Below are 23,052 nucleotides of genomic sequence, written 5' to 3'. Positions count from 1 at the left end.
CTGCAGAAAAACTTCACGTCTGTTGGACTGCAATTATACACAACCTGTGAATTCATTACCATTATTTTGGCGTCCTTTGTACTGTCAGCTGAGGTGTGTTTATGAGACTGAATCCTCTTTGCACCTCCCTCCAGGTATTTATGGACAAGGATGAGGTCCCCCTGAGCCTCCTCCAGGCTCAGCAGCCTGAGCTCTCAGCCTCTCTCACTCAGGAGAGGTGCTCCATCCCCCTCAGAGCCTTCATGGCCCTCTCCAGTATATTCATGTCTCTCTTGTACTGGGGGACCCAGCACTGGACACAACACTCCAGGTACCTCACCAGTGCTGAGCACAGGGGAAGGATCACTTCTCTCAATCTGCTGGCTCCCTTTGGCTTCCTAACAACGAAGTGTTCACAAACAGTATATTAGCTGACAGGTTGCTTTCTCTGAATCCACAGAACTTGTAATTTTCTGCTTTTCTGCCCACTGCTGGCTTTTCTGCCAGTCACAGTTGCAGTACAGAAAAACGATGGAGTGTTACTTCAGCTGTTCTTATCCACTACGCAAGCAAAATTCTTTGTTTTTATGTAACGGGATTGGAAGAACCTTTTCAACAAGGAATGCATATTAAAAGGAAACCTTGCTTTTACATTTATAATGATAGCGTTATTTGCTCTGTGACTTGATGTGGTTCAGTTGCATTTAGCTTTAAATATCTTTCTTACACAACATGTTAAGTTGGAAAAGCTGCTGGAATATGACTGCTGTTTGTGAACATACAAAGAGCCTATTTCCTTTTATGACGCCTTCAGGCTGTGCACCAAGCCCATTAGAAGTGCTGCTAATAGATCCGTGGCTGTCCTTGAGCTCTGAATCAAACTAGGCTGAATGAGTTTCTTCTTCTGTGCTCTAATTTAATGGTTTTTGGTATCAGGGTAGTTTTGTCTCCTCAGAGTGTTTCGTGTCACTCTCATAGGCACATGGAGAAGTTATGGAGATTTGCTCCCTGCAGCTCCAGGTGGCTGCAGACAAGAGCTCCGTGAGGCCACGGCCGCTCTGGGTGACAAAGACCACCGAGCCGCTTCCCGCGCCGGCCCAGCCCGCACGCCGTGGGCAAGCGGGGGGCGGGCCGCTGCCGGGGGGTCAGCCGCGCGCCGGAAGTGCCCTCCAGTTCCAAGATGGCGGCCGGGAGGCTTCCGGCATGAAGGGGGCCGTGTTTTGCCCGGGAAGAGCCGCTGTTTGAAGCAGGCGCATGGCCGCGCTGGGCCTCGCCGTGCTGCACAGCTGTGGGGGCGTCTGCTGTGCCAGGGGTTGGTTGCTTGGTTGCTGTTAGCATCGGTGAATTAGCGGCGTTCCTCCCTGGAGCATGAGGTGTGCGGTGAGCTGTGGCTGTAGCTGCTGGAGCACTGTGAAGGGGAGCCCTGAGGCGCTGCGGCTTGGGTGTTGGTGCAGCCTGCTTCCTGGGCAGTGCTGCCGAGCTGAAAGCTCTCTGTGTCTGTTTGTAGGTTGGAGACTCGTGCACAGCCCGGTATCTCACTGTGGCACGGTGCTGCTTGCGTGACTGCAGCTGCCCGAGGACTCAGAAGCTGCATCCTGAGGTTGTGCTGAGCACAGCCGCTCCATGGCGGCCGCTGCTTCCCAGCGGGATGCCCGGTGATGGCAGCTGTCCTATAGGTGTCCATCTCACTGATGTACCATGGGAGACGTAGCAGAGGAGATGGATCACCTCACTTTCAAAAGTGACACTGTCCTTTCTGATGTGCACTTGCACTGTCCCAACAAAAGGCATCTTATGGTACGATTGAATGCCGTTGGGCAACCAGGTAATGCATGTTTAGACTGATGGAACTGTATTTTAATTATGCTCTAATATGTTTGTATAGTCTCAATCCTTCTTTCATGGGTTCATAGTAATCATGACATTTTACTCCAGGCAGAAGCAGTACTGCTTCTGCTCAGTCTTCAAAAAGAGGGCTAACTGGATTCTCGTCATGAAAATAGCTACATAAAACAATTACTGTGGATTTGTAGGCAGCCTGTTTTAGAAAAAAATAAAGTTACTTCCTGAGAAGTTTGTTTCCTTTAAGACAGAGTTCATTTCTTTATGTTGATGTAATTTCTAACTTGTGACATTAACTCTTCTCTCAACTTGATCTAAGCTTACCTGAGCAGAAAATCTTTTAGAGGATGTAAGAAACCATTCATTTTCCTGATTGCTAAAACAAGTTTCTAAGTAAGGTGAAAGTGTGAACTGTGACTGAGTAGATGCTTAGTCAACCAGCAGACGTTGGTAGTGCTTCATTTATCCTTTCTGATGGAATTAGCAGAAATATTTCTTCCTAGCAAGTAGAACTATATTTCAGGATACCTGTAACACTTTCAGTGCTATAGATTTTTCTTTATGTGAAATCCTTATCAAAATGTTATGCAAGTGGAGGTTGCATGCAGATTCCATTGTTCCCTAGCACTGATATTTAACTCTTCCCTTCTCCCACTCCATGTTCTTTCAGTATTCCTGTCATATTTCAAACTCCTTTGGAACACAGACAGTCAGGCCTCTGAGAAATATGCAAGAGAAACTACTACTGGAGGAGAACACCTGTACAGAAGTGGAGATGAACTGTGTGACAAGGACAGGAATAATCTGAAATACAAAAGGGAATTGAATACTGAAGGAATAGAAGCTCTGCTAGACGAGGATGGAGACTTGGAAGTGGTCAGAAGGCCTCAAAGTGTCAGTGACTTAGAGGCAGAGGATCTTAAGAGGGATAGAGTGCATCCTGTAATTCTGATGAAAGGAAAAGAAAACGCTTTTGAAGATGAAGAACAAGAATGCACTTGTGGCAATATTGTTAAAATAGGTAAATAGCAGGCTTATGTTTGAGGAGAAATTGAATAAATGTCTGTTCAAGTAAAACAAAAGCTAACTAAGTTGGTCTTTTAAATGAAAGAGAAGTTGGTAAGTCAAAAGCGACAATAAACCAAAGTAATAGTGTGATATTGTTAAGTGCTTTAAAAATAGTTCTTCTCCAAAAATGGTTTGGGCAATTGTATATCGTGGAGAAATGGTTTTCCTTAATTAGAGTGGGGTTTTCACCATTATTCAGCATTACTGTGTAGAATTGAGTGCTAAGTTCTAGATTTAAAAGGGAAGCATTAACTGACTTTTCATATTTGCTATTATGGAACTTGATTTGAACAAAGTTTAAAAACAATTCTCTCCCAATTTTCACAGAGCATACTATGGCAACCCCCTTAGAGGATGTTGGTAAACAGGTATGTATTGTGCCTTGTATTGTCTTGCTCTTCATTTTGTGCTTCAGAATTTATCTGGTTTAACTGCTTCTCTTCAAAGGTCTGGCGTGCAGCCTTTCTTCTTGCTGATTACATTCTGTTTAAACGGGATGTGTTCAGGAGTTGCACAGTGCTAGAGCTTGGAGGTGGCACTGGAATGACAAGTATTGTCATGGGAACGATTGCCAACAGAGTTTACTGCACAGGTAAGGCAGTACTTTTAATGAATTCTTTTCATGAAACTTCACAAAGCAGTGCTTTCATCCTGGGATTTTTATCACCACCTTCTCTTTTCTTAGTTGTAAACTGGTTATCAGTGCATATAACATTTTGGTGTTTATTGAAAAATGGCAAGCACTTCCATGTCGGATTGAAAAGCAGTAATAATTCCAGGTGCAAGAGTTTTAAAAACCAAATATTTTTCTTTGAGTTCAGGATAGTTTGCCTAGATTAACATAGGTAGTGTGGTGAGCTAACTCCTTTTTTCGAGGATGACGTGGAGTTTAGTAATGAAAGACAAAAGCCAGAAATTTAGTAGGGAAGCAGTCACGAGGGAAGGGAGTTGCTCTGAATTTTACTTCAGTTTGAGAGAAGTTGAGATAAAGAGTCTGAGAGGTCCCAGCACATATGAAATATTCCCTCTCTCTGTATTGTCATTACTTTCTTCCAGATGTTGGTGAAGATCTTTTGGCTATGTGTGAACAAAATGTTGCATTAAACAAACACCTGATGGAGCCAGGAGGTGAGTGCTGTACGGACAGTACTTGTGCTTGTCTATGAATTACTCCAGGACTAAACAGCAGAAGTCGTTGGCAAGCTGGCTGGCATGTTTATTAGTAAATTAAGCTTCTGTCTTGGTTAAAAGTGACTCATTTATAAAGGTGTAAGAAATCTATATGTGTTTCATAGTGGAATAGCTTCTTTCAGAAAGGAACAAAATATTCTGTCTTTCTCTGGTAAGAAGTTAAGCCCAGCTGGGGCTCCTGCGTTGCTGTGTTCATTTCACTGAGGTAATATTGAGGACCATGGACATTTGGGTACTAAGGGTCATGGAAACAGTGTAAATGGCAGAGGCTGAACTCTGATGATTAAGTTCCTCTTAAAATGATGTCCAGTCTTATTTGATTCATATATCTTCTTACTGTCTCTTATCACCTGTTTCAATACTGGCTGAAAGACCATTTGTGACTGTTGTCATCTTTGTATGCTCACAGGAGGAGAAATTAAAGTAAAAGAACTGGACTGGCTGAAAGATGAATTCTGCACTGGTGGGTAGTTGTTATAGTAATAGGGTTTATGAATTCTGCTCTGCTTTTTAGGTTTTCTTATCACTTGAATGGTAGTAGTGTGATGTAATGGTTCAAAAACCAGGACAACTATTTAAGGAAGTAAAATCATCCTTACGCTTTCAAAGCTTGCCTTGGATCTTAGACATTTAATGAAAATGCTTGATGCTGTCAGATGAACAGGCATGATGGTTTTCAGATATTCAGAGAAAGCTTCTAAATTTTAGAAAGCATAACAGGAGGAAGCTTAATCAAAATTTGCAAGAAAATGCATTTGTTTTCTAACTGATTCTATGATCTTGCTGCAGGATAAGTAATTGGTAGTAAATTCTTATGTCAAGGAGAACTTACTCATGGCAATCAACCCTGAGCAAACTGGAAGAGAGAGAAAGCAAAAGCAATGGACTGAAGGGAACTTCAGAGAGCAAATAGGGGAAGGCTCTATGATTTCCCTTTAGTGAGTTGCTCTGCTTACTGAGTAGCTGATCACCATGGGAATTAACTTTTTTTTTTCTAATCTATCAAACATTTGAGTCAGTTAAAGGTGTACAACAAAGCTATCTTTATTGTTACAGATCCAGAAGCACTTTATAGCTGGTCTGATGAAGAGATTGCAGATTTGCATGACCACTGTACTGTGATAATGGCAGCTGATGGTAGGAGAATATAACCAGCAAGCTTTTAAATCAGTCACTTGAGCATTTTGAGGAACAGCTTAACTATACTGAATTTGCTTTTGGAATGTGATAGATCAGATCCTTACCTGTTTATCAAATCTCTGCCTCGAGTGTTCTTGTCTGTAATTTTTTTTGTGAACAATTCTGTCTGAATTAGCAATATAAGAAAAAGATATTGAAAACTCTTATATAATAGCTTTTCTTTATTATTTGTAATTAAGTAAATCAGTCAAAGAACATAATTGTTCATAAGTGATTAAGTTGATTTTCAGATGAGTTAAGTGTTGTCCTATCTTTATCTTGCATCAGATAACCTTGGTGCAAGTAAAGATGGATAGGTGGCCAGGCTAGTGTGCTCTGTGGTGTGGGAAGACGACTGACTGCATGTGGCCTGTGTGTGTCCCATTGCATTGCTCTGGCTTTATTTCCCTGTTCTTGCTTAAGTGGGGGGGGGGAAGAAGTGTGGTGTATGATATTCTGCCTTTTTTAGTTTTGCAGTAAGGTATTTCCAGGATGAGAGATCTTGTTAAAGTCGTGTGAGTTGCCTGACAGAAGTGATTCCCACTGTTGTGAGAGAAGTCTTTAAGATTTCTTTCTGTAAAGAGCAGCAGTGGATGCTATCACGGGGTCGGTTGTTGCCATTGACTGTGTAACACATTGGGCATTTAGGTAAAATAATGATTTGTTTGATTATAATGATTGAATTAAGGCTTCTTGTTTCAAGCCTGAGGTTTTAGTAATACTATTCCTAAATGTAAATACCGTATGCTCTCCATGTTTTCCCCATAGTGTTCTATGATGATGATCTGACAGATGCCTTATTCAGAACGCTGTATAGAATCACACACAACTTGAAACATTCTTGCACAGTTTTCCTAGCCATAGAAAAGAGGCAAGTATTACCAACATCCTGACATAAGAAGGACTAAAATGGTATGTTCTTTCCTTTACTTGGAAGAAAGGCCTGATGTGCCTGAAGGGAAGGTTCTGATTATCATCACCTTGGTTGATGAAAGGCTTATGTGAATGCCCAGTACAAGCATTTGTTAAACTTGTTTAATTTTTCCAAGTCTAGAATTTGACCTCCACAAAAGTGTGGTTTTTGTGATCCTACTTTTGTCTTAGGTTAGGTAATCTTTGTGCAAATACAGATAATAGGCAGCCAGTCTAAAGTAATCTGTGATGTCTGACAAGATTTGCTTTGTGTTTTTGAGGCCTTATACTTACAGAGCAGAGTGAAAAGGCTCAGACCTACAGCCCACATCCCCCCATAATAATTGCTCTTGTGTTTTCTTTCAAGGAATTGTATGGCTTTCAGTAGCTGTATGTTCATAAACTTGTGTATAAGTGGAATTTGCTTAAAGCTGTGTAAGCAAGAGCTATTTATGTGATTTGTTGCAAACTGTTTGTCCCAAAAAGGAAACCAGTGATTTTGTTGAGGCAAAATGTGGCAAAATCAATGGATTTTTGCTTTTTGATAGGACATGACTGCAGCTTTTGGGGGCAGCAGGGGCTTTTTTTTTTTTAACTGTGGAACTGAATTACTCCGAGAAGACCTAAGTTTCCCATGAGCTGAAGAAAGTTACCTAGCTTTTTAAGACACTGCTGTAGAAAAAAGGTTTTAAATTAAATATTTTCTTGCCAGACTGAATTTCACTTTGAGACATATGGATGTTACGTGTGAAGCCTACAGTCATTTTAGAAATACTCTAAATGATATGGAGAACCTTCATGATGGAAAAATGAAATACAGTGTGGAATCCATTAAGCCTGATTTCTGCCAGTTTCTTATTTATGAACGGATTGAGCAGCTGGTAAGTGACACTCATTAAAATAAATGTCACCTATTGGGCTAACAATCTGAAATTAGTTTTCAGCTGTGTACTTCAGATGAAGTAAGAACAGAAGAACAAATGTTACGCTCCTATTTATTTCCATTCAGCTTTTCTTGTATTAAAATGATTCTTGTCAGTGTTTACATAGCCTATATTTAGTAGGCATAACATGCCCTTTTCTATTACAGAGCAATTCAATGGCTTAGATTGTTTCCTAACCTTTGAGGAAAGGAGTGCAATCTCTGGTACTTTGTAAAATAACAATTTTTGTGATTGACTGAAAAATGGACCAATGTCATATTCATTTCTTTGAATGTACAAGAGCTTTCATTTTACAGTTTTCAGAATTCCTTTCCCATGTCAGGGTTAAGGTAATAATGTTCTAATATCTATGGAGAAGTCAATGAATAGTAAATTTCTGGCATTTAGAGATGTATCAGATGTATATTTTAATTACATTCCAAGCACTCATGGTTTCCTCTTATTTTCCATTATCTTCTCGTGTGAGTGCTGTGCAGGCTAGCTAGTAGCTTGCTAGCTTCTATGGCAATACAAATTAAGAGACCTTTGGGGAGAACTTGTAAGTGTTGTAGTGGCTTCTAAATCTGCAGTCATGTAGTCAGTGAACTGTTCTGTGTAGTACAGTTTATATGCTTAGTATACTTATGGTGTCCACAGCAGTTTCATGAGATTAATTTATTAGTGCTGACACCTTCAGGCATAAGATTGTGCACGAATGTTTTATAAGAAGTCTAAAGGGTATAATTATAAAATGAGTTATATCTAAGGAGGTGAACTTAGTTCCAACATACCTTTTGTGCTGCTGGCCTTTGAAATAGATACATGTTTTTTAAATGCAGAAGTCTTTTTGTTCGTCACGAAGTACATTGCCAGAATTCAAGATGTGGTGATAGGGATTTGATAGTCTGATTACTAATCCTTAATATAGCAAAAAACCCACTAATTAATTCTAGAACATAAAGTGTCTGTTTTCCATCCTTGTCCTGCAGTGGATTGAGAAGTGTGTGTATAGGATATGCATTTGTGAGACCTCGATTACTCAGTAGACAGACTGTTCTTTAAGTTGTGTCCTTACTAGCAGTACTGAAAGTTAACACAGACTAAGAAAAAGAGCAAGGTTCTCAGTCAAACTACTGCACATTATGTAGAGTGATAAATTATTTTTAGAAATTATCTGAATTATACATTTTTGTTGTTGTTGTTTTAAAAAATACTCTAGTAATAAAGAACTCAATTTTGTTGTTCTTTCCCAAAGATAAGTTGGTTGTTGTAGATTATGTAGATGGATTTGCTATGCATTAGGGAGTGCATGCAAGTTGAGCTTTATTATAATAATAATCTACTGATCTGAGAAAATAACCATATGATTTTTTTTTCCCCTCCTGTAGGAATTGTGGAAGATCATTGCTGATCAGCTAACGTGACAGGGATATAAAAAAATGGAAGATCTTAATCTAAGGATAATGTTTTGGGGGGATGTCTTATTGAAAAATGTCCTGTTGGAAGTAGTTCTCATAAAGTAATTCTATGCAGATTTGCTGTACCTCAGCAAGTTTTGGTTTTGGCTCTTGGGACATGATTTCTTTGCTTCTGTTACGAAAGTGGTTGATGTTGATCTTCAGAGGACAAGCTGGCTGAGAAGCTGTGGCAGTGACACAGTACTGCACGTTCTCTGGGACTGATGACTTAGGCTTTAGGTTCTAACAATGAGGTATTTAACCTCGGTCCATGTGGCCGAATTGCAGTTGTCATGCATATTACTTTTTAGTTTTCTGAACTTGAACACTGTTCTTACTCTTCAGTTACATGTTATTTGTATTTATGGACAACTGTGAAACAGTCTATGGGGCGTAGACCTGTTTGCCATTCTCAGACTTTCATTTAGCAATCTGTTTATGAAACCTAGCAGTTCATTTTGGGTTTATCTTGTCCTAAGCAAGAATGATTCAGGAAAATGAATGATTCAGTGGAAAGAAGGCAAGGTGCACTTAGTTTGAGCCTCTTCAAATGTTCCACAGGAGTCTTAGAGCTGCATCGTCCTGGTTGCATTCTAAGCTATTCAATCCTTGCCAGGTTGAGGGTGGGAAGGGGAAGTGTGACATACTCCCCCTCTTAAAACGTTAGAGTTCTCAGTGCATACGTGTGAGGGTGGGAAGAAAGTGACCCAGAATGCCTTGCCCCCAGAAATAGGGCTTTCTGTGCCTTAGCTTTTGCGTTAGAGTATAATGTATTTATCAGTTCTCTTCTGTGTTATTAATGAAACAAAAAACTCATAGTGTTTATACTCATCACATATTTTGTGTGCACTGTATGTTTATGTTTATATCACTTGCCATATGTGTGCTGTCACTTACATTCTTGTGCCTGCTGGATTCCTTAGCATTGTGAGAAGGCCATGATAAAACTGTTCCAGCATGTGATTCGTGGGAGTCTGCTGTGTCACATTAGAAGCATCTGGTTGTCTTTTTGAAATTTGGTTTTACTTTTGGTTCTACATTTTGGTCCTTTTAGGTCAATTACTTCATAATGCATGAGCTTTAAGGTACATTTTGCATGAAGATATATTTTTCTCTATTTTTCATGTTGTTTAATGAGCGGCAGATGTCATACCACTGTATGTCCTGATCGGGAATAAAAGCTGGGGCACAGATGGGATGGGGTGGGGGAGAACGTCTGGAGTTATGGTGTTTGTCTTCCCAAGTAGCTGCTACTTGTGATGGACCCTTGCTGTCCTGGCTCATGGGCTGCAGTGATTGGATTCCTCGTGCTTTGCTTGCTTGAACAGCTTCTGCTTTACCTGTTAAGTTGTATTTATCTCAAACCATGAATTTCTTTCATGTCAGCTTTTCCAGTTCTCTCCCCCATCCCACTTTCAGGAATAGGTGAGCTACTCCGTGCTGCGCAGTAGCTGCTGGAGTTAGACCACAGCAGTTTGGTTTGTGATGTTATTTACTTGGGGGATCAACTGAGGACAACTTCTGAATGCATCTGCAACTTATGGCAGATGATAAGGAATAGCCCAAAACAGGCAGTAACTATGAACATGAGAATTGTGAAGGGCCTTAAAATGCCGTGGTCTTGCAGTGTTAGTGAGGGACGAGCACAGACTGACCTGCCAGACAGCTGCTAAGGGCATCGCCTTCTCACTCGTGGCTGGGACTGCTTTGTGTACATCATACTCTGCAAATCTACACCTTAGGATTAGAAACAGGAAATGGTTTCATGTTAAGCTTTACAGATCATAATTGGAAATCCAGTTGGTGCCTGAAGTGATAATACTTGTAGCACGCTGTCTTGGTGAGATCAGGAAGGCGTGCTTTTCCTGATAAAGCACCTTCTGCAACAAATGGTGTGCTCCTGGGGTGCTGGGGCTCAGTTTGAAAAACGCCAGCAGGTAAATACTGTCAGGCTTCTTTGCACTCCTTACACCTGATGTTGTGCTGCGTTAGGCAAAATTTGATGCAATTCCTAAATCACAATGGAGAGAAAATAAGAATATGACGTTTGAATGAGCACTGCAAGCTGATAACAGTTCTTATTCATTTCACCAAGCTAAACATCAGTGTGTAGTGTGGCTGTGGGAAGTGGGGCTGTGTGGTCACAGTTACAGATGTTGCTTCCCCCCCTCCTCCTGGAGGCGGCCGCTGATACACAGCACTTGTAGCTCCATCTGCCGTGCAGCACTTGGAGCCAAAACATGTTCCAGTTTGTTTCACATCCGTGGCACCCAGTTCCTTCTGTTGTAACTGTGCTGTATGTTTGGAGGAACAGCTGAAGCTGAATGTGCAGTTCTGCACTTCTCCGGGCTTCAGCTGTGTGTGTCACAGATGAAGTGTCTGTGGAAGTAATCCCAGGTCATCTCGTTTTGACCTGGTTGCTGCAGTCACCATCCACATGCAGCAGCTCCGGCTGCTCTCTGCTTTCACCAGGGGCTTGAGGGGTCTGTCCCTCGTGGTTGGATTTCAATTTGGTGTTGTCTTTTTCCTTTCTGGTGGACATCTTCATGAAAATGGGAGAAAAAGGTTTTTGTGTACTTGAAGTTTCTGCTCTTTCATGCCAGGAGCAACAAGCCGGTGGGCTCCGGCATCTTGTCCTGAAAAATAAATGGCTGTCTCTGGTGTGGTGCTTGGAGTAAGTTATGGGTTATTTCACAATGCAAATGACTAGGGTCAGTTTTGGAACGCATAAGGGGGGGGGGTGGGGCATAGCAAAGCTATTTTTCTCCCCTTTTTTTTTTTCTAACTAACAATTCTGAAGGGTGAGGAGTTTGTTTTATGTTTGTGCTGATCAGCACTAGCACCGGCTGTAAAGAAAATGGGTTTTTAAGAAAGTAAGACTTCATTTATCTTAGGGACACAGACCCCCAGAATGCCTTTCCAGTCATTAAGTGCAGCTTGTAGCAAGCACGAGGTGCTGTGCCACCGGCTCCCTCGGGCCCTTGCTGAGTGGATAGGCGCTCTGCTGCTGAAGAAATGCTGTTTTCCCGTTTGATCAGCAGATACAGCTCGAAGTGGTCAGGATGTGACAGGTGAGATGGTAGTGGTAAGTGAGGGTAGCACGGATCGGGGCTGAGGTGCTGAGAGGATCCGTGCGTGAAGCAGTGCTCGGCGCTGTCCCGGGGCGGGTCGGGCTGTGGGCGCCGTAGGCTGGGCTGGTGCACACCAGGCATCATCTGTTCTCTTAACTCCTAGAGCAGAACCGTGGTTATCTAAGAACCTTGATGAGCACTGCTTATCGCAGTAGGTATCGTGCATTTTTCGCAGTAAACACTTCCAGCGCTTTATTAGCGATCAGAGAGCGCTTTGATAGCAAAGCTGCCGTCTTTCTTGCAGCGCTGGGACGGCTGCGACTGTCACAAACCACGAGAGGCGGCGGAGTTCCGCCCCGGTGTAACGCGCAAACGTAGCGGCGCAGCCCCGGGTCGGGTTCTGCCCGCGGGCACGAGGCCGTGACGCGATCCGCACCGCGCGGGGCCGCGCCTGAGCCGCGCGCCTCCGTCGGCGGCAGCGATTGGCTGCGGCGCGCACGGCGCCCGGGCAGCGGCGGCGGAGGGGAGCGAGAGCGGGGCCCGCGGCGTACGGAGCGCGGCGGGAGGAGGAGGCGCAGCCCCGCGGTGGCGGTGAGCGGCGGGGCCGGGCCCGGTCCTCTCCTTGGCGGGGACGGAGGGGCGGGCGCGGCGGGGGCTGCGGCGGGGGCTGCGGCGCGGAGCCCGGCGAGGAAGCGGGCGGGCGGTGCGATGTGCGGCGGTGCGGGGCCCCGGCAGAGCCGAGCAGCGGTACCGCGGTGCGCCCGTTCCTGCCGCCCGTGTCCCGGAGCTGCGCTCGGAGCGGCGCCGCTGCTCGGCCGGGGCTGCGCCGCTGCGCGTCGGCCTTTGCGGCGGTGGCCGCGGGAGGGAATGATGTGCGAGCGCAGCGGGCGGGGGCACGAGGCGTTTCAGAGGAATTCTGTCATGAGCCGTGGACGTTCGGGCTCCCCGCAGCCGACCTGTGCCCCGCGGTCCAAAGGCGCGGCCGAGGGCTCCCGGCTGCTTTCCGGGCGGTGCGGGATGGAGATGGGAGAGGGCGACCGCCTGGGAGCCCTGCGATAAGGAAATTGCCTCCTGAATCTGTTACGGTCCGGTTTATCATCTTGTGAACTGCAGCGAGGGCGCTTCTTGCCGCCTCAGCTGTATCTCATCTCGCTACAGCTGCTCCCCGGTCGGACGCCCGGAGCTGAGCGGAGCTGCACGGTGTGCTGCAGGGGCCGGCTCCTACCGGCCTCAGTGCTCCAGCAGCTCCACTCTGTGCTCTGGTGGGGTCCCGGAGCTCAGCTCCCATCTCAGTGGGCACCTCTGGCACCCCCAGCTCCGTACCGGGCCGCCCTATGGGGAGGATGGGGAGAGCTGCTGGGCAGGGCAGGTGGGTGTTCTGGGCATCGCAGCTGTGCTGCATCTCCTGGCCCTGGAAATCCAGCTCCACAACACCTGTGGTTTTGTACCTGTTTCAAGTACAAACTGAGATCGCCTTCCTTTCTTAACTGAATGGGAACAGCCTGTGGGAATCTCAGAAAAAAGGGACTGTTGAATACGTGAATACCACAGTGTCTGTATAGTACGTACATTGTTTATTTAAGGAGAAAAAATCTCTAAGCTATTGCATCTTAAAACCTGACTGTATTTGCAGTATGCAGGAAAACTTTACTGAGATGGTGACTCTGAACTCGTGCAACTCTCCTTGTATCTGAAGTGTTGGCTCAGCATTGTTTTCCAATACCATTTGATTTGTTCTTGTACATTGCACGTGGTTGATCTGTGCACCTTTTTGCTCCAGCAAGCTTTTGCAGCAGTGCCTGTGTTCATTAAAGTTCTTTACAAGTGCTTCAGAGTTTTTCAGGCAGAGTGCTGAATGGACATGGAGAACAGAAGCATCTTACCTCTGCTGCTGTAAGTAATAGAAAAAGGTTGGATTATAAATGCTGTCAGAGGGAGAGCAGCTAGAACTGTACGCAGGAAGGTGTGAAATTACAGATAGGCAGTGCCAAAATGCTGCACCGGGAGCTCTGCAGCTTCAAGGCCACTGGCACACAGCATGGATAATTGCCACTGTGGCCTCTCACCTGTGGAAGGATGAATATGCTCAAACACTGATGGAACAGATTGATCTCTAAGAGGCTGACAGCACCAAACCTGGTCAGTCAAATTCCTCTGCACTAAGAACAGGAGAGATTACTGTAGGTTGAAGCTGCAGCCGAAGTTTGTCTCTGTCCTCTATTCATAATCTGTTGTATCAGACCACACTCCTGTTTCCTGAACTGACAGCTGTGGGTCAGGAAAACAGGGAAGATGATATTTTCTCAACCAGATGGTGTTTGAGCAAAAATAACAGTATTCTGAGGGGGTTTCCAAAGCTTTTAAAGTGTGTAAAACAGAGAATATCGTCTTAAGCAGCTTCTGTATCCTTTAATTACCTCGTTTTTCTTTCTTTTTGCAAAACTTCCCACTGTTCCTTTCCCATCTCTCCAGGAGCCAGATGCTGGAAATTCATCAGAAGGGTGAGGTGGGAACCTACCAAGGATGTATTGCCCTCCTTGCACACCCTGGCAGGTGGCAGGGCAGGTCGCCTCTTGCTGTCCAGTGGGTGTGTGTATCTGCAGCAGAGGGAACATCTTCAGAGTGAGGTTTTTGAGTTCCAAGGACGTGGCACTGGCTGGCTTGCAGTTACGGTCTGGTACTTGGCAAGACTTCGAGCAGATCTCAAGCAGTGGGGCAGCCATAGGATTCAGATGCCTACACTTTTTTATAGATTTTTACTGCTGCAAGACTGTGGTGACCATAAGCATGTTGGTTATGTGTGATGGAGCTGTGAGCAGAACGGTTCTGTTTGCTTCCCACATTCTGTACTTGTAGCTCTTCGGAAGGGAATTCACACTTAAAACATGAAGTTTATCCTCTTCTGTCCTGGCTAAAAGCAAGGCAGCATCTGGCTCTTTCTGTGGCAAGGTGTGTGGCACCTGACAGGCAGTGTAGCTTCAGGCTTGGTGAATTTCCCTTCAGTGTTTTTAAAGTCTGAAATGTAGTTTGGCACTGGCAGGGAGCAGAGCGCTTTGAGGTTTGTTCGTGTCCTTACAATTAATGTGAAACTTGGCAACTTAAATTCTAATTCTGTTGTTGTTTGGGGGTGGGTTGAAGCAATTCAGCTTGCTGGAGGGTCCGTGTGAGAAACCAGCATGCCCCACTGGGGTGCCACTCTGCTGTCATAGCTGTCCAGCTGTACTTCTAAGAGCAGAGCAGCTTCTAAACTGTCCTCGGCATGCCTCGACGTGGAAGTTGGGCATGTTTCTGGGACAGTATATCCCTAATGTGAGATCTGGGGTGGGAAACTGGCAGGATAACAACAGTGGTAATAAGGAGACAAGGTCTCCAGCTTGATGCAAGCATGAAACCTTTTTAATTTATTCTGTTGCATTCCATTCCATCTATCTCTATGCTCTGTTGTATTCTGTAATAATATATATCATTGATACACACAGCTGAGCTTATATACCTTTTCAGCTATAGCTAGACAATGGTATTTGTGTAATTAGGCTATATTGTTTAATTTGTGACTAAGTAACGTTGTTTAATCAGTGCCTTGTTCCAGACAAACCAGGCACACGGTACACATCACACCAAACACTCTCTGATCTCTCATATTCTTTCTTCAGGATCCCACTTTCTCTTGCCAAGGCTTATGGCCTACCGTGGCTAGTAAATCTATGTCAGTTGTTACAAGCTGAGCAGTATTCAAGTCCTGCTCTCTAACTGTATCTTCACAACCAGATAAACAAAGGCTGAGTAGGCATTCCTGAAGCAGTTCTTACCTGGCACCTGCTCAGATACATCAGCAGAATGGGACGTGGCCCGGAGAGCATCGCTGTGGACATGGCCCTCTGAGCAGGGCATTCCTTAGCTGCCTGTAGTTGCTGTTGTGGAAAAACCTGCTTGTGCTTCCCTGGTTCATAGAGCATTCCTGCTCTTTGCTGACTTCCTAATGAGGTTTTTCTCTGAGTCAGCAGAGAGGTTTGGATTCAGGTTCTTGGCTCCAAATCCATTCTCCATTCTCTGCTGCCAGTGCAGATTTAGAGCTGCATCTGCTCCATGAGCGGGGTCACGGTGAGCATCTCCCTCAGTTTCATTTCATCTCTGCAGCTGTTGGGTAGAAGATATGTTGTTGTGGAAAGGGGATGGAAGGGGCCATGGAGGGGACCGTTGTGCTCAGCAGGTGATGAACTCATGGGGATGGTGGTGTTGCCAGCATGGATTCTCACCATGATGTTTTCTTTTCTGGTTGATTTTCTCTTCTGGTTGGAGAGTTTCTATTTTATTTTTTTCCTTCCCCTTGTGACCTTGGATTCATCCCTGATGTCTCACAGAACAAAACAAGGAGTGTCAGGGGAAGAAATAAATTAGTGATGATGTTTTCATAACCTTTCATCTCTTGTGCTCGGCTCTGTTTTCAGTTACCAGCTTCCATCTGTGAGCCTCCTAGCAGACAGAGCACAAGGCAGCAAGTTTCTTGAGGAAGTGTGCACCCCAGTGCTGGAGGCTCTCATGCTGTCTTTTTTTGCCTGTAATTTTTGTATTAATTCATCTTTTTTTCCCCTCCCCTTCCTGCCCAGCCACTGAACATCCCTGCAGGTGTTCTCAGCCAGGCTGTGCCTCCTGCCCTTCCAGCTCTGCTCTTCCTCAATGAAGCAATGCAAGCACAGAGGCCTGCAGAAACCCTGAAGGGAGCAGAAAAAATAAGTTCGTGGGGAAATGGAGCAGTAATACCCCTCATTTGTATAGCATGAAGTTCAATCTTGATTAATCACTTGAAACATCACAGCAGCATACTAATTTTGAATTCTGTTTTAGCAAAGGAGAATGGGTGTGGAGATTTCTTGGCAGCACCCCCTGATGGCAAACACAACTGCAATCAGTTCCTGTGTTTTAAATTGGTCTGAAAATAATACGAGAATGCGAATAAGTGATGCAAATAACAGTAGTTAACTATTTTAAACAAGTTTGGTGTCGTTCATTAGCTGTAATATTTTTTGTTTTAATTACGTGTCCTCCAAATCCGGTCTGCCAGCCTGTTTGTGTTGGATGCCAAAGGCAGGAGCCAGCCATCCTGTTCTCTGTCTTCTCTCTTTCTGCTGCTTGTGTGTATGGCACATTTTCCCTAGGTGCTCAGCTGACACGAGTCTTGTGATGTACACCAAGAATACAAAGTTGGAGTCAATTTGTACTGAAGCATTTTGAACAGCTCACTGCATAAATGTAATGATAAGAACAGTGCCTCCCTGGCAATTGGAGAATACTGCAGGTTAAAGAGCTAGTTAGAAGTCCAACTGCTCTTGCATGACCTGTCAGTGCTATGAACAGGCCGTGACCTCTGAGTTGTTGCTGATTTCCTGGTTGCAGGGCGTGCTGCTGGCTCCCTGATGGCAGCCCTCCCAGGCAGCAGGCACAGGGAGGCATTTACCTGTGTGCTCAGTGTTTTGTTCCACCTGTGTGTGCATTCATCCCAGAGCCAGTGTAAAGCAAACCTTGTTGGTTTTGCTCCGTGGCTGTTGCTGCAATGCAGCTTCTTGGAAAGGGAAGTAGGATTACACAACCAGGGTGTGCTGGTCGAGGTAGGGAAGCAGAGGGTAAGTGTGGCTGTGATGAATCCTACAGTCCCTGTTTGCAGCCTGGCTTCACCAGGGAATAGAGCTGGGAGGTGAAAAATGTCTGGTTTGTTGCATGGTTCAGGTAGCAGCTGTCAGTGGGGCTGGGGTAGCTGCTGTGTTTTTTTTGTGTGGTTTTTTGCTGTGGCAGCTGAAGAAAAACAGGAGAAGAGCCAGAGGGGAGAGTTGTGTCAGGTGGAGCCTGCAATGAGTGGTGTTTGGGGTGTTGCAGGACCTTCTGATGTGATCTGTAAGACTCCTAGCATTCATTTGCATTAAAAAGTTTGACTGTTATGTGACTGTGGATGTGTTCGAGGTTTGTTCTTTGCTTCTCTGTAGTCTTTGGTATGGTGCAACTCCATTAAAAACGATAGAGCAAGGAAGGAGTGAGGACGGTGAAAGGAATACCTTCCAGGTCCTGTATACTGTAAATCATGATTCAAAAAATAAATAATAAAAAAGCAAGCCTTTCTTCAGCTGTTGTTACATTTGAGAAGTCCGTTTGGTACTGTAATAGGCATAACAACCCAATAAACTTCTGTTAGCAAAGGGCCTTGAGGTCATTAGAGGTTTCCTTTTAGATTTCTTAACACTTCTCCGTGCTGTATACTGATAAATTCATCCAGTTCATGTAAAAGGTGAGAGGAGTTTGTTAAGCAGACCCATGTTTGATTGAGTGGTGCTGTACATAATTCCTGGTTGCAGCACTGAGGTAAAGTGTATTTTTATTGTGGTAATTATGCTTTCACCCTGACTTTAACCTCTGGTCTTGTAGCACAGAGTAACGTAGAAAATAGGCAGGGGAATGATCTGATAAACGATGGGCAACAGCTCACAGGTCTGATTTTATTGCTTTGAATGGAAAAAAGAGGAGGAAGAGAGAGCTCATTACACCTGGTGACAATCCAAATGCAGCCGTGCATACTGTGCCCTCTCTGTACTGACTGGTAGGCGAGCTCTGCAGGCTCACAGCTGAATTCCTCGTGTCTATTGCAAAACTTCAACCTCTGCTTATCGTTCAGCTCCTGTCAGTAGTTAACAGTAAAAAGGGAAAGGGGCAGCTGGGGGTAGGCCTGCCGCAGTGCTGCAGAGGGCTGAGCACATGACTGCGAGGAACGGATCACTGATAACTCGTGCAGCTGCATCCATTTGGAGAAGCACTGACTTTTGTAAAGAAGATAAATTTTGTTTTGTTTTGTTCTGCATCTGCTATGACAGAGCTCTCTTGGGGCTTCGGAGCAGCGAGGCTGGGTGCTATGCAGAATGGAGAGCAGCACTCTCAACATATTTTTGCTAAAAGAGCTGTTTGACCTAAGAGCTTATCATGTCTTACTCCATGCTGCCTGTATTCATCGTGGTGTCACCTACGGGAACTGCTTAAAATCACTCCCATGAGGTCTTCCTCAGACCTTGCTGCAATGTTCTGAAGGTACTGGCCAGGAAGCAGCTGTCCCATCACCCCCAGGTTAGTGGTGTTGCTGGCTGATTTGTTGCTTCATATTCCTAGTTACAGTGTGTATTTGCAGTGCGTCTCCTGGCAGCAAGTAGGTATTTCAGAAAAGGTTGTCTCCCACATCCATCAAAATGAGTTGCCTTCTATTCCCAATTATAGCCTGTCTGTGATTCCACTCTACTCCAGTTAGTCGTGTGAGATGCATTACATTGCAGGAATCCAGACAGATCTATGAAGTTCTTTGTTGTTTGTAAAATGAAAAATATACTATACGTTGTGTAAAGAAAGATACCACAAGGATCACTGTTGTAGGATTAGCTGACTGGCCCATTTGGCCAGAGACATTTGTTGTTCACTTGTTTCTACTTCAGTACCAGGGAATTTTTCCGTGATTGTTCAGTCTTGTCAGTCTGTTTTATGGAACAAACTGTGTTTGCATATGGACTGAGGTGTGCTCAGCTTGAGGTGGCCCAGATGAGCCCAGAGTTATCTGCCAGCAAGAAGCCTTCGTGCCCCTGAGCTCTCTTGGGATTGCAGAACATCCATTGTGTCAGTCTGTGTCTACTGGACACCAGACCTGCCCCTTCATAAGATGGAAATGGTGGCTGTTCTCTGGGGCTCCAGCAAAGGCTGCAAGTGCAGTCCAGTTAACATCCTCAAATTTGTGTCCAGGCATTTGGTGCTTGTGTCAAGTGCTGTGCTGCAGCAGCTCTGTTATTTTGGACAAACAGGCAATAGTTAAGGATTAAGTAAGCGCAGTCAAAGCAGTAGTTTGGTGGGGTTTTTTTTTTCCCCTGTGGGTAACTTTCAGAGTTTAATAAACACCAGTGGGACTTGAGAGGCCAGTTTTTCTTACCGTGCTTCTGGTTTGTTAGGGCTCTTTGGCTCACCCACAGCTTCAGGTCTGTGAATGGGCCTGGTGAAGCCAAAGGATTTCACTGGAGAAATATATATTGCTGAATCACATTGGCAACACTTCCCCCCCCACCCCTCCAATCTGGAACCCCAAAATAATTGTGAAAAGCCTCCTAGGCATTGAGCCATGGAGTCTATTGAAAATAACTCTGTGTGTTTCTCTTTCCTAACCTCTTGTCTAAGGGCAGGCATGATGCTGCAGCCAGGAGCACCAGGCCCTCAAGGTGGGTGTTGCTTCTCCTCCCCATAAACGTTTGGCAGTCTGAGACCTTGGGATCCTTCCTGAGTCTCGTGGCAACCCGCTGCTGTGCGGGAGGACTCAGACCTGGTGCATAACGTGCCAAGTATTCATGCATAAAAGTCTGTACTGCAATTGGAAAGCATGAATTTGAACAAGAATTCTGCTAAAGCAGAAGATTATTTTCTAACAATAGCAGAGTGTAATGAGTCTTCTTTGGAAAAGTGTGTATTGGTGCAGATTGTGCAGTTACAGTGGGTGCTTGGCAGTGTCCTTTCCAATGACAAATAATTTGGATAGATCTTGTAACCAGTGTTCTCTCGATTAAATCCGATGGAAGTCAGTGTCTTTCTTGTTGAATCCACAATTCTGTGCACTGCGTGTATTCTTGAAATCTCAAGTGAGTGGTTATCGGATGCAATTGCTTTAAGTCACTGACCTAGGAATGCTTGGGACTCCACTCTTCAGCATGCAGCAGGACTGGCACGGGTCATTGCCACCCCCTCTGAGCAGTTGGCCTCACAGGAAGGAGCTGTGCTGTCACTGAGGGGCTGAAAGCAGCCGTGCCTGAAAGCGTTCAATCCAAAGGTTAAAACAAAAAATGCTTTAGGAATACAAGTCCACCGCTGTTATGTATTCTCTGGAGGGTGTTTCCAAGAAATTAGAAGTGACACAACCCAGCATGGTGTGTCACAGCGGGGCTGGGGTCCCTGGGGGATGTTGCCAGGTAAATCCTCAGCAGAGGCACGCGTGTCCCTGTCTTCCCAGAGCGCACCCTCAGGAGCCGCATGCTGATCACTCACCGATTTAGGTGCTAATAAACTGTGGATGTGGTGCATTTCCTTTGAATCCTGCTTATTATATGTAGGCTGTAGTACCTACTGCTTTCCTCAGCCTCTCCCCCTCGGCTTTGCAGTGTGTCCCTGTGCTCCCATCTGTCTGAGTGGGATTGCTGTGCTGTCAGTGACAGATGAACTGGTTAGCAGGGTTGCTTCAGAAGCAGTTTGTTTTGCTGTTTGGCACCCAGCAAGGGGTAACAAGTCTTAAGTTATGAAGCAAGGGAGGGATCAGCTTCAGTCTTTAATTTTAGTTCACATCCACAGCTTGTTACTTGTGGTATCTGCCTTACAAAAGACGTCTTGCAGCTGAGGGGGGCGGCAGCAGGGCCAGCCCCATCTGTCCCCACGTGTCCCCGTCTGTCCCCACAGTCCCCACTGTCCTCACAGTGTCCCTGCAGAGCCCTGGGGAGCAGCAGGATGACTGTGTGCCACGTACCCTGCAGTGTGGGCAGGCATTGTGTCTGTAGGTGTGTGAGTTGTGTCTGGGTAGTGTTGCAGCGTGGAGAGACTGCACGGCATGTCTGCTTCCCCTGAACCACTCCATCCCTTGCTGTTCATGTGCAGGCGCACAAATTATCACAGCATCATCCCAGCCAAGTGAGTGCTGCTGCTGTTGCTTGCTGAGGAAGAAGTGGAGCCAGGTGCAAGCCTGCATTGCTGGTAGGTCTGAATGGCCGGGATCTCAGTGCTCCCCCGTGTGCTGAGCCAAGGCCTGGGCTGCGGCCTTGTTTGGTTCCGTGCAGCAGTGTCAGCTGCGGGCAGCTCCAGCCCAGCAGAGCCCTGTGCTGAGACACAGCATCGCCGGAGAGCTGTGGGCCTGGAGCCCCGGGTCAGCAGTGCAGCACGGCGCCGGGGGACACGGCTGAGCTGTTTTAATACCCTGATTACTGAAGTGGGTAAGTCACCATCTCGCTTGTAACAATTACAAATTTCTGCTGTGATTTTCACCCATCGGTTGCCACAGCAACAGTGCAGCAGCTCAGCTGTCACAGATTTAAAACCAAAGAGGCTCAGCCCCTCCCTGCACTCTGGCATACCTCCCTGCACTCTGGCATATCAGCTGTCACAGATTTAAAACCAAAGAGGCTCAGCCCCTCCCTGCACTCTGGCATATCTCCTCTGTGCCCCCCAGTGCCATGGCAACCCAGCAGGGTGCCCCACATCTCCCCTTTCACCCCCCACCCCGACACCGCAGCCGCGCAGCGGGGCAGCAGCCCGCAGGATGCTGCGACACTGGGGCTGCTTTTGTTCCCCGTTAATGTCAGCGTCGCTTGTGCTTTCCGTCTCGAGGTGGTGTGACAGTGCCCACTGGCTTTTGTGCTCCCTGCATCTGAGGGAAGCAAGCGGAGGTTATTTTGCGGTAGTTATGTTGCCCGGGGTTATCCTGGGGTTGTTTGCAAACTGGAGCGAAACGAAGGGCTTTAAAGAGAAAATCTGTTCTTCAGCTTCCACAGTTCTGGAGAACTAAGGGGCCGTTTCAAGCTGTGATGCTGTCTGGCTCACGTGTCGGTGAGCTGTTTGCAGAATCCCGTGGAGGAGCACTCAGACCAAGTCAGGCGGGCGCGGCGGAGGCGTGGGGGTGCAGCGGCAGCCAGGTGGGCACGCTCCGCATCTCGCGGTGCCCGGCTGCGCTCAGGGCCCCTCGGGTGATGCTGTTCCCGTCAGCCACGGGTGGGTGCTGCAGGGAGCTGACGGCAGCAGCGTGGCTCCTGGCTGCCGCCTGCTTTAAAGTGAAAGGAAGAGCGTCTTCCTGAGCCGGCGAGCTGGCTGCTGCGCGTTGCCACGCGAGCGTGTAAGTGCCTTTGGGGTGCGCTGCGCGGCGTAACGCGGGCTGCGGGTGGAGCCCCGAGCGCGGCGCTGCTCTGTGTGCGTGCAGGTGTGTGCCACACTGAAGCGTGCCCCGCGAATGTGTGTTGTGCTGCTGTGTGCTCGTTTTGCTGGGTCCCTTGTGAATGGACCCGCCGGTGTGTCTGCTGCTCTGTGTCACCTTGAGGAGCCGGAGCGCTCTCTGCTCGGGATTGCTCGCCGTGCTGCAGGCTTCCTCCTGCCCCGCACAGTGAGTGGTGCTCTGCAGGTACCGCTCATGGGATGCTGTTTTCATGACCTTGAGGAGGCTGAGGTTGGCTGCTGAAGAGTAAAACCTTGGGAGGAGTATCGCTGGATTTCCTGGGAGGAAGCTGCGCCTGAGGGTAATTTGGGACACTTGGATTTTTCCACAACCAGAGTGCTGATCTGCAGAGCTCAGCTGTATCGTAATGTCACTTGGTTGACTCTGAGAAACGGACTGTGTTTTGGTGGAGGGGATGTCAGGAGGTTAACAGATGGGTTTCTTTGTCTCGTTGCCAC

The 23,052-nt window shown here is 46.2% G+C and overlaps 2 protein-coding genes across 3 annotated transcripts in view; both read left to right on the top strand.

The window, feature by feature from the left end:
• Positions 1 to 1,615: 1,615 nt before the first annotated feature.
• Positions 1,616 to 9,045, top strand: METTL22 (methyltransferase 22, Kin17 lysine). The gene is made up of 10 exons (XM_065732310.1): positions 1,616 to 1,804; positions 2,492 to 2,842; positions 3,217 to 3,257; positions 3,337 to 3,481; positions 3,946 to 4,017; positions 4,490 to 4,543; positions 5,137 to 5,217; positions 6,028 to 6,130; positions 6,884 to 7,052; positions 8,483 to 9,045. Exons 1-10 carry the CDS (start codon positions 1,678 to 1,680, stop codon positions 8,516 to 8,518), a joined length of 1,179 nt encoding a protein of 392 aa, XP_065588382.1. The 5' UTR covers positions 1,616 to 1,677; the 3' UTR covers positions 8,519 to 9,045.
• Positions 9,046 to 12,081: 3,036 nt separating this feature from the next.
• Positions 12,082 to 23,052, top strand: part of ABAT (4-aminobutyrate aminotransferase) — a 40,461-nt gene continuing 29,490 nt past the window's right edge. Inside the window, exon 1 of one of the 2 annotated variants that reach the window (XM_065732324.1) lies at positions 12,082 to 12,213. The gene's annotated coding sequence lies outside the window, so the exon portion shown is untranslated. Of the gene's footprint in view, positions 12,214 to 22,023; positions 22,216 to 23,052 lie in introns of those variants that run through there. The other variant, XM_065732325.1, reaches the window with a different exon arrangement.

The sequence above is a fragment of the Cyrtonyx montezumae genome, unplaced genomic scaffold (genome assembly GCF_038088225.1).
Source record: "Cyrtonyx montezumae isolate F1298 unplaced genomic scaffold, pur_monq_1.0 scaffold_16, whole genome shotgun sequence".
NCBI lineage: Eukaryota > Metazoa > Chordata > Aves > Galliformes > Odontophoridae > Cyrtonyx > Cyrtonyx montezumae.
This window is presented reverse-complemented; position numbering and strand designations above follow the sequence as displayed.